A 12,211-nucleotide genomic window follows, 5' to 3' on the forward strand; every position below is an offset into this window, starting at 1 on the left:
TTCACTGGTGAAAGCTTATTCGTAGTGTAGGTCTAGCCACTATACAGTTAATATCATGCATAGTCCAGAAAATCATAAAAAGATGGAGGAAAATGAACACTATTTTAATACTAATTTCTCAGTGAAGGAAGAAATTGGAAAGTAAGTTATGTTTGGTTATTTATCTAAGATTTATTGTCTACAATGTAAGCTTATTTACAGTTAGGTAAATTTGTTTTCGTTGGTGTTTGTGGGAGATGTTTAGATATATGATGTGATGTGTTTTTAATTTTCAGAGGTGCCTTTAGTGTGGTAAAAAGATGTTTACATATTCCAACAAGTCAAGAATATGCGGCTAAAATCATCAACACTAGTAAAATGAGTGCAAGAGGTAAGAGCGCAATGATTATTAGATTCGATATCAATTTGTATTTTACCGACAATTAATTGTAGTTGATGGTCTAAGCTGCGATACCTAGGCTTCGTCTAGGCCAGTAAAATGTGGTTCCGGAGAGCCGAGAGTAGGCGTGGTTTTTAACCTGAGTTGTATGGATGTTTTGTACGTGGATTTTTAACGTACAAACTCATGGAATCTAGAAGCAATAGGTTGCATAGAGTTATTGAGGCCCAAGTAAAGCAATTATTTTGTTCTGGAATGTGTGAATTTACTGTTAAAAATAATATAGATAGTAAAACTTTATGATAAACACAAAATTTGATAATATAATTTAATATTTAATAATTCCTCTACAGTACAAACTAGATTAGTCATTTGTTTGCATAATTGGTAAATTTGATGCTTTTTATAGGTGCTTATGCTACTGTGTACAGTATAGTAATTTTAGGCAAACCAACGTTAAACAAAAAATTCAATATTTTCTTAGGGATATATTGATTAAGAGATGTTGTTGGTATGAATGGATGTATTTAAACAAAAACAACATCCATCTACTTAGACTAAAAACTTAAAATACATGAAATACAAAACAAAGATGAGCAGGTTTTTTACTTTGTTTGTTGGTAGTTAAGATTTGGTGCTGTGGCATATTAATTTCGTATTCAGAGTTGATCACATTGTTATGTTAATGAAGTCAATTAAAAAAATGTACTTCTCAGAAAAGACACAATGTACAGTAGTTCATAAGTTATAGGTCATAATGATGATGTCAAAGTGCGATAAAAAGCTTAACATTTTTGACGACCTAGCAATTAGTTACTTCATGTTAATTTAAATTATAATGTTTGTGTTTGTAGAAAATTCTTTCTCACTCAATTTCTTTGACACAGTTTTTATAGATTGTAGATCAGTTGTCGCTAATCTTCTTTCCCTATCAGTGAATACATTAAAAGCTGGGTTAATGTATCTGTCTAAACTATCAAACTTAATGTGAAAAAAAATGTAATGTGCCCATATAAGGACATGATGATGTCATACCACTACCATTTTTGGTTATATCGCTACCATTAATTGAGCACATCACACTGTTTTTGTCAAACTAGTTTGATAGTGTAGACAGACCTTTATGGTCTATCACACCACACATCACGCATCACACAGCCAATGATAAAATTATTTTAAATTAAAAAAAAAATAAAATACTAATGGATTAAAGATGAACTAAGGATTGTGGGATTGTACTTTACTGTACATTCATTTGTCTTTCATCACAAAAAAGTAGTTCACTCTAAAACAGGAAGTTAGTTACCAAGCTATTCATGCGTAACATACACTTGATACATTATCCTAATACATTTTAGTGTTTTTTTATACTAATAAAACATTATAGTATGTGCAATATGTGTAATGTATTTCTCATTACAATTAAATGTAAATGTGAATGAATAACCGGTGACTTGCAGCCAACTGAGCTCAATACAGGTGTGGATATTTACATCAACTTCCTTCTCCTCAAATGTCTCTCCGTGTCGCAGCTGCCGCTAAACGGCGCATTTGGCTTTCCATAAACACTGTGGCTGAGATGGACCAGTACACTGGGTTAACCTTCTATTCTTCTAAAAGATTAATCAGGATTCTTTATATAAATAGTGGTCGTTTGAGATTGTCATTAGTTGAAAGATGGACAGGTCTACTAGGTCCATCAACGCAGCGATAGAATCTTGCCACAGAGTAGAACTGTTATTGACGATGCTCTCTATAAGGTTTTTTTTTCTTGTGCGTGTTTGGATAGCAAAAATATTATCATCAACATACAGAATTAACCAATATAAATGTGAACATAATCCGGCGGCTACCTACAGTATAGAGGTATATTGGTACTGTATTATATAGTAATGTTTCAATAATGTGTAAGACCTCTAATTCTGAAGGAAATGCTAGATTTAGATTGAAATTGTTTTCTAGTCAGGAAAGAGTTGATTGATGGACACACAGTGACAAAACAGTTTATGCAACATCAATGTGATATACTTGATTCAAAGTCTACCAAAGTCAGCACTATAGACATTATAATTCAAGCAAACATTCATATTTTCGCAGATGTATTTTAATGTACAGTACGTGCATGTTGCGTGAATCACCTAACGCGTCCTGTTGATGAGTTCAAATCTTTTTTTTTTAAATAAATGTTACATACTTGTAATGAGATGATCAATATTTGATAGTTAACCTCAGCAATCTGCATGTCATGTTGTAAACAGTACGGTATTTTATTTCATGTTAACAATACTTTAATGTCACTATAATTTGCCAAGCATGGTTTAAATAAAGACAGAAACTAAATATATCAATCTTACTGACATACATTTCCATGACCTTTTTTAATTATTACTGTAGTAGTACTGTAGTATAGCCTGGATTAATGTTCAGCAAAAAACTATAGTGATGTGATAGATAGTGATACTGATAGTGAGGATAATAATAATAAAATTAATAATAATCATCATATAAATAATAATAATAACATTTATTCTATTTTGCATCCTAAAAATTGTATTTTTATTAATAAATTAATGTTTTCCAAACCGTACCATATTTTCTATTGAATAAATTAATTTTAATTATTTCTTTGTTTGATAACCTAATTTACTCTATCAATCATTATCAGTAGTAGTTAGTATTCCATTCCTATATTATACTTAAAATTTGAAAATAAATGCAAATGACGACTTTCCATTGAATCGTAATTTCTTAAACTTGTTAATAAATATTCTAACATGTTATTATGATCTTATTTATTATAATTAATTTGATTATTACTATATTTTTTATTTCTCGGATGTAGTGCTTACTACTATTATTTGTATTCGAAGTGTATAAAAAAAAGAAAGAAAAAAAGTATAGGTTATTGTATCATGATTACGTCGTCGCTATGCAACATGCTGGTCTATACAGTCAGTCATCTGCAGTTGTATAATCTAGGATAATCTGTTGTACATTGCTACAAATGGAAATACAGTACCTCATCACTGCTATGGTGCTATTTTATGGTGCTATTTAGTGTTTCAATTCAAAGCTATGCAGCTTAGCTATCTTGAGTGTGACATGAAACTGTACAAGGATTAAGATGGATTGCCACAGTTAAAACTATCAATCATCATAATCACTATCATTATAATCGTCACTATCATCATCATCAATATCATCATCATCATCAATATCATCATCATCAATATCATCAATATAATCATCATCAATATCATCATCATCGTCAATATCATCATCATCAATATCATCATCATCAATATCATCATCATCTTTATCATCACCATTATCATCACCATCACTGTCATCAACATCACTGTCATCATCAACATCATCACTATCATCAATATCATCATCATCATCATCAACATCATCACTATCATCATCATCAAAATCATCAATATCATCATCAATATCATCATCAATATCATCATCAACATCACTGTCTGTCATCATCAACATCAATTATCATAGTTTGATCAATCATTTACTATTATTCATTGATAAACTTTGCTCATCTGGTTTTTATAATCGTATACTATTACAAAATTTATTTAATACAGAGAATTTTCTAATCAATTGTAATGTTTATGTATTGCGTAATTGACCTTTTGAATATGCAAGCTTATTGGACATTCTCACAAATTGAGAAATTCAATTCATACAGTAGTACACAATCCTATTTAAACAGTTCACAAAAATGAGTTAAATTAATATGATTGAAAATAATTTAATTAAAAATTACATTAGAAATTAAAAAAATAAATAGAATTTAATTAAACAACATGGATGAAGATTAATAAGTACAAAGTCTTTGATTATCAATATTTTTAAAGCAATATTGTACAACAATACAAATAGCAACAACAATGATGCCTTATGTACATAGAATGATGCTCATGTTTAACATTACTGTAGGCCTAGGAACCATAAACAAATAAAATTATATTTTCTGAATCTTTCTTTGTTTTTATTCAATTATAGACTTAGATTTCATAGAGTTCACCGTAAATTTTCATTTAATTTTAATATAATTATTTTAATCTGTTGGTGCCTCTAAACATTTTAAATTACCTGACTATTAGTATTATAATAGTAAGTAGCATTTAAATATAACTGGCCATTCCTTCCGCTTAATAATGTATACCACATCTGTGCAGTTGACTTATGTTTAATTAGTTGATTGATTAACTAATTAATTTAAACACAATTTTACATCTAGCAAGCCAGAATTGTAATATGAGAATAGGTGTTGCAATTAATATTATTTTAATATCAGTAGAACCTCTCTTGTGGGACATGCCTATTAAAGGGACAACCCAATTAGGGTTTGTTGTGTGCCTAAGGTGTCCCTTTAAAATGGACCTGAAATGGATTTTCGATTTTTTTCATTTTAGAATGATGTTTTGGGGGCTATTAGGTGTTGCTAGAATGTATATTTCTTACAAAATATAAATTGGCCCTTTTGGGGAAAGCCCCATTTGAAAATCAAAAAAATTCGCGGGTGACGTCACTTTGTGAATATATTCCTATCCCTCCAATGGACAATTTGCAGTTTTTTGGCTATAACTCTAGAAATCTATGGAGTATTTTCTAAAAAATGCTTGTGCATTTGCAGAAACGTATTTAGAATTTTTTTAGATAAAATTATTACCATATAAACGGTTATTCATCGAGTAAATGACGATTTAAAATCTTAAAATCAACGGTTTTTTTCCTGGCAATACCGAAGTTTGCCTGGCAACGTTGTCCGGGATACAGCTCCGTGCGCAATGATGCGTATCCATATTTTCCGTTCGTGTATTTTGTATATCGTTCGTAATTTATACTGCTAAAATGTGTTAGTTTCTTTAGTTTTTAGTTTAGCAATAGCAGAATTAAATTAGTAATATGAGATGATAATTTATTTGTCACGAATCAGGCAGTTCGAAAACGAATTTTATTCATATTTTACTTTGGCTTGACAATGAGCGCAGCAAGTTGTTGATATCGCTTTGGTCCTTGGATGCACATGAAACGGAGCCTCGCCGCATGATGTGGGTGGTGGATTGACTCCGCGCACTGGATTGGGGGCCTAGGCCTAGTAAAGGTTTGGGAGGTAGGCCTTCTAAATTTGGGTTTTAGAACAAACGAAGTACATTTTAGGGACCTATATTTCAACAACATTAGATATTGAATAAATTAGTATTAGTGTCAACGCTTCGCGTATCTTTCCAGGCCGTCGATCATTCACTGACTATCGGGCGGCATACACGCTCTCGATATCATCGTGTGTATATGTGACGTCGTGAATATAGAGGCTTCCGACGGCCGTTGAAATAGAATATTGCAATGGCGTGAGTAATTTTCGCTAATTTACCATGGTATCTTAAAATTTCGTTTTTACTCAAAATACTATACATTTTGTTTTTATTTGTATGGGTTTGTGTTAATTTGAATAACATGTGTGAATTTCTTGAAAATCGAAAGTCCATTTCAGGTCCATTTTAATAGGGTTCTACTGTACTAAAGGGGACACTTTGTTGTGTGCCTAAAGTGTCCCTTTAATAGGGTTCTACTGTACTAAAGGGGACACTTTGTTGTGTGCCTAAGGTGTCCCTTTAATAGGGTTCTACTGTACTAAAGGGGACACTTTGTTGTGTGCCTAAGGTGTCCCTTTAATAGGGTTCTACTGTACTAAAGGGGACACTTTGTTCTGTGCCTAAGGTGTCCCTTTAATAGGGTTCTACTGTACTTAAGGGGACACTTTGTTGTGTGCCTAAAGTGTCCCTTTAATAGGGTTCTACTGTACTAAAGGGGACACTTTGTTGTGTGCCTAAGGTGTCCCTTTAATAGGGTTCTACTGTACTTAAGGGGACACTTTGTTGTGTGCCTAAGGTGTCCCTTTAATAGGGTTCTACTGTACTAAAGGGGACACTTTGTTGTGTGCCTAAAGTGTCCCTTTAATAGGGTTCTTCTGTACTAAAGGGGACACTTTGATGTGTGCCTAAGGTGTCCCTTTAATAGGGTTCTACTGTACTAAAGGGGACACTTTGTTGTGTGCCTAAGGTGTCCCTTTAATAGGGTTCTTCTGTACTAAAGGGGACACTTTGTTGTGTGCCTAAAGTGTCCCTTTAATAGGGTTCTACTGTACTTAAGGGGACACTTTGTTGTGTGCCTAAGGTGTCCCTTTAATAGGGTTCTACTGTACTAAAGGGGACACTTTGTTGTGTGCCTAAAGTGTCCCTTTAATAGGGTTCTACTGTACTTAAGGGGACACTTTGTTGTGTGCCTAAGGTGTCCCTTTAATAGGGTTCTACTGTACTAAAGGGGACACTTTGTTGTGTGCCTAAAGTGTCCCTTTAATAGGGTTCTACTGTACTTAAGGGGACACTTTGTTGTGTGCCTAAAGTGTCCCTTTAATAGGGTTCTACTGTACTTAAGGGGACACTTTGTTGTGTGCCTAAGGTGTCCCTTTAATAGGGTTCTACTGTACTTAAGGGGACACTTTGTTGTGTACCTAAAGTGTCCCTTTAATAGGGTTCTACTGTACTTAAGGGGACACTTTGTTGTGTTCCTAAGGTGTCCCTTTAATAGGGTTCTACTGTACTTAAGGGGACACTTTGTTGTGTGCCTAAGGTGTCCCTTTAATAGGGTTCTTCTGTACTGAAGGGGACACTTTGTTGTGTGCCTAAGGTGTCCCTTTAATAGGGTTCTACTGTACTGAAGGGGACACTTTGTTGTGTGCCTAAAGTGTCCCTTTAATAGGGTTCTACTGTACTTAAGGGGACACTTTGTTGTGTGCCTAAAGTGTCCCTTTAATAGGGTTCTACTGTACTAAAGGGGACACTTTGTTGTGTGCCTAAGGTGTCCCTTTAATAGGGTTCTACTGTACTTAAGGGGACACTTTGTTGTGTGCCTAAAGTGTCCCTTTAATAGGGTTCTACTGTACTAAAGGCGACACTTTGTTGTGTGCCTAAGGTGTCCCTTTAATAGGGTTCTACTGTACTAAAGGGGACACTTTGTTGTGTGCCTAAAGTGTCCCTTTAATAGGGTTCTACTGTACTTAAGGGGACACTTTGTTGTGTGCCTAAGGTGTCCCTTTAATAGGGTTCTACTGTACTAAAGGGGACACTTTGTTGTGTGCCTAAGGTGTCCCTTTAATAGGGTTCTACTGTACTAAAGGGGACACTTTGTTGTGTGCCTAAGGTGTCCCTTTAATAGGGTTCTACTGTACTAAAGGGGACACTTTGTTGTGTGCCTAAGGTGTCCCTTTAATAGGGTTCTACTGTACTAAAGGGGACACTTTGTTGTGTGCCTAAGGTGTCCCTTTAATAGGGTTCTTCTGTACTAAAGGGGACACTTTGTTGTGTGCCTAAGGTGTCCCTTTAATAGGGTTCTTCTGTACTGAAGGGGACACTTTGATGTGTGCCTAAGGTGTCCCTTTAATAGGGTTCTTCTGTACTGAAGGGGACACTTTGTTGTGTCCAGAAAGTGTCCCTTTAATAGGGTCCTATTCTACTGTACTGAAGGTGTTAAACTTACTAGTATTCTATCTACTGTATATAGTCACATTGCTGTACTGTAGTTTGTGACATACAGTTATGAATGTTATATTTTTTAGCTTTTTTTTAATTTTTTGTAATACTGTATATTATACTGTATTTATTTATTTTTTAATTGAATTGAAAAATTATAGTTTATTGATCCTGGGGCAAGCAAAGATTGTGAAGCATCACTGTCCTCGTCACTTTGGGATGTTCTGCTCCATCGGCGAACAGATACAAAAAATAAAAAAATAAAATACTACTGCACAGTTCAATTGGTACAGTGAAATGTGTTATATTCCAATTTTAATATTATTTTAACTTGGATGTTATTATGTATTTTATCATCATCTGAAAGTTTAAGCAACCGTAACCACCCACGATGTTGTCTATTATTATCTGAAGGTCTACTACAAATAGCAAATATATAATAATAATATTAAATACCTTTGAGTGCTAACGTTATGTGCAGTATGGGGCATGATACTCTACTATTAATTACTGGCTCTTATACTTCAAGAAGTCAACAGATTACCTAGCCTAATATCTAATACCTGATTAATAAATGTCTAATTTTTATAAGAAATTATAGATTATTGATGTGATTTTAATAATATAGTAATTAGTACATGTAGATATTTAAATTGCTTGTTTAATTTTGTGTATACTGCCCCATGGGAGGGGGAAGTAGACATAATGTCGATGCCTTGTAAAGTACAGTAATGTAAAGGCCAAAAGAGAGTACTGTACATACACTGTATAAGAATTGTTGTATGTATCCGGCTGTAACATTATTTAAACTCTACACAATTCATAAGAAAGCACATCTGCAAAACTAATAAGGATATAAATGTATTTTTTGATAGTACTTTTTTTCGGAAACACATAACAAATAAAATATGATGTCATATCAGTACCATATTTGGGTATAGAACTAACATAATATTTGGGTACATCACACTTTTTTTTTTGTCCAACTAGTTTGATAGTGTAGACAGAGCTTTAGTGTTATATTTTAATGACATTATTTCTTGGTAAATTTGTTTAACGACGTTGCTTCATGTCAAAATCATTGGCTTGAATTCTTCAAGCAACACTGAATGAATAGGTTGATGTAATAATTGCTTAGCAACAACCTAAGGCTATGCAAATCTTTAACACATTATCAATGTTTATGTTAAAATGTTGCTATTCACAAAGCTATCTATGTTGTGAATATTTATATAGCTATATACAGTATATTATGAATAAAATAAAATTGCAGACATTTCCCTGTTAAGGTAGTAAATTATGATAGTAACAAGACTTGCTTATGTTTCAACAATCAAGTACAGTAATGTGTATATGTATGCGTAAGTCAAAAACAGACTGTGATATAATAACATTTGCATTGATTTTTGTAATTCTGATATTAGCACTAAAGGCTATTCTACAACAAGATTACAACTGACTACACGATAAACAACTTAAATTAATTTTAAAAGCTCATTTAAACTTAAAAAATTGTGAAAATAATGTACTGCTTCAGTCAGTCAATATTTCAAACCATTGGAAATAGTTGATATTTAACTATAGTATTAGTACCACGCATAATAATACTGATAACCTGTGACATTGGCATGAAAACTCTAAGCGCGGTAAAATACAAACTGAAAATAAATTATTTGAAAAAAGGATAATCTGACCAAAAATAAAAAAAAAAAGAACCATTCCAAAAATACTCTCCAAACTGATGTATGGGGATATGCCCTTGTCGTTTATTAGGGTTCGGTCAAATTGAACCCTGGTCAGCCCCAGTTGTGTCTAGGTCATCTCGGAATTGGGCGCCTCCTATATAATAGGCCCCAAAAAAATGAGATGCACAAAAAAAATGTTTTCTTTCCTAAATAATATCTGTAATATTATGTGCAGTACTACTGGTAATTTGAAAATATTAACCTTCAAACGTTGATAGCTTGTAACATAATAATACATATTTGCTTTTTATTTTGAAATGTGAAATAATTATTATTTTAAAATTTTTTAGAGAAATAGATCCACTGTTCTATAATCTATCTCTTCATTCATTCTTTTAGTTTCAAGTGTTAATTGTAATTGTTTAAACTGCTAACATATTGCGGACAAAAATGTCTTGAAAATTGTGTAATAAAAGAATATTGTCTAGTGCCTAGGTAATCCATCAAAAGGACCCATGCTGCCAAATTAGGCTTGAAATTGTGCGAAAACAGTTTGACGGAGATAAATATAAAAAGCGCAAGACTTGATAAAAGCTGATTGCATTAAAATGTAACTGCTTTTTTTAGTGGTAATGCGTCAGGCGGATTAATAGTCATCTGAATCTATGAATAGATTCTCGATTTAATGTAAGGTTGCGTCTTTTAGATATTGTAGCTATGAACATATTATGCAGTGGATCTAGCAGTATTGTTATCCTGTTTTTAGCACCACGTTTTATCCCATTCAAATGCGCCATCTGCTGTTAAAATATCGTTTTGTCTTTTCCCCATTTCAATATATTTTTTTTTGCATTGTGATGCTCGTTTAGACGTTGATTTGTGAACCACAATTGTCATGACAATTTCATTAAATATATTTTGGTCAAAAAGTGTTCATACTGTACACACTATTGTTAAGTGTGCGTAGAACAGATACAGTAAAGCTCTGTCTACACTATCAAACTTTACGTGACAACAAAAATTTGATGTGATGCCAAGGACATGACGATGTCATATCACTACCATAGTTGAGCATATCACTACCATATTTGGGCACATCACATTTCTTTGTCGCATAGAGTTTGATAGTATAGACAGAGCTTATTATGAGCCAAATCAGAGTTACGTTACAGTTTCATAATACAGTATGATGGTCAAGCAAGTAAATTAAATATTATACAGGTTAACAATCGTATCCAAATTTATGAATAATGAATGAATAATTGAAAGTTAATGACCTGTGATCGAGAGAATGAGGTGAGCCTTTTATACGAAGCAAGGATAAGTTGAGGTGGTAGGCAAAAACATGGAAAACTAGAGAATCAACAATCTAATATATTACACAATTTTTAACATGGTGTAAAACTTGTTTTGATTTAGTTTGTTTATGTTTCTTAACAGTGTATATTAATACTCAATGATTTGACAAACTAAATTCCGCTATGGCATGGCGTCGCTACCAAATTCCATACATTTGGTAGCGAAGTCATGGTTTTGAACAGAGTGGCATTGAAAGAATTACCACACAATTCCCTGCAAGTGTACTGTGTGAAGTAATACTGTACAGTACTTTATTTTATTTAATATAAAGCTTGGTTCCCACTAAGGATGCACCGCAAGGTTGTAAGCCCAGCGAAATCAAAATTGACCAATAAAAAAGCAATAGTTTAAATAGTCGGCTTTACCACGTTGAAACACCGGTTCTTGTCAGATCACCGAAGTTAAGCGACGTTGGGCCTGGGTAGAGCTTGGATGGGAGACCATCTGGGAATAACGGGTGCTGTATACGGAGCTGGGGTCCCGTTAGGCATTTGAAATCAGCACTGCTGACTCTTATGCAGCCCCTGCATCTAGTATCTGCCTCAGACCTCTGGTCAAGGTGGGCACTGGACGAGAGAAGCCCTTGATCAATGTTAGGACCAATCAAGGTGCTTTAAACAGTCCTGGCTTTATTTGTATCAAACCTGTTAGTGGCAGTAATTATCGCTGTTGGTTTCGATTGAATAAAATAAAATATAAAAAAAAAATAAATAGTGTATCACTTTTGATTGGGTTGCGGCTTAGGCCCGTGCGTTGCGTCCTAGTGGGAACCAAGCTTTAGGCAGTGAAAAATACTTGGAACTAAAACAATAAATTTGCTTCAGGAATCAATTAGTTATAATCTATGGCTTTGTCATATTGGAGTTTGATTTCCTGCTTGTATGAAAACCATAAGAAGTTGTTTCCGTGTTGGGCCTGACGTTTGTTAACTGAAGTATGCTATTACAGGGCTAACACTATTTTTTCTGCTTTTAAAATAATTCAAATTACACATTTTTCTAAAGAATTAAAATTCTTATGTATTCTATAGCTTAATGTAATTAAATTGTTGTTGCTAATATTTTATTTTCTGCTACTGTATAAAGAGTGTTTAAGTAAATAGCTTCTGTATTCATATATATTGTCTAATTTATAAAACCATATCCAAGGATTTCATTCATCTAATCTAGTCATTGCATGCCAGATGAAGATTTGTTGAAAACAAGTCGAAACGTCACACATGTACTTTA

General features: G+C 33.4%; 1 protein-coding gene and 1 pseudogene across 9 annotated transcripts in view; both read left to right on the forward strand.

Annotated features, from left to right (window-relative positions):
* The window catches only part of LOC140051112 (calcium/calmodulin-dependent protein kinase type II subunit delta-like), a 117,859-nt gene continuing 105,648 nt past the window's right edge, over positions 1-12,211 (forward strand). For all 9 annotated transcript variants that reach the window (XM_072096224.1, XM_072096222.1, XM_072096226.1 and 6 more), the window contains exons 1-2: positions 1-141; positions 276-370. In XM_072096224.1, coding sequence (XP_071952325.1) covers positions 56-141; positions 276-370 — 181 coding nt within the window. In that variant the 5' untranslated portion in view covers positions 1-55. The remainder of the gene's footprint in view (positions 142-275; positions 371-12,211) is intronic.
* LOC140053100 (5S ribosomal RNA) lies at positions 11,334-11,451 on the forward strand (annotated as a pseudogene).

The sequence above is a fragment of the Antedon mediterranea genome, chromosome 6, assembly GCF_964355755.1.
Source record: "Antedon mediterranea chromosome 6, ecAntMedi1.1, whole genome shotgun sequence".
NCBI lineage: Eukaryota > Metazoa > Echinodermata > Crinoidea > Comatulida > Antedonidae > Antedon > Antedon mediterranea.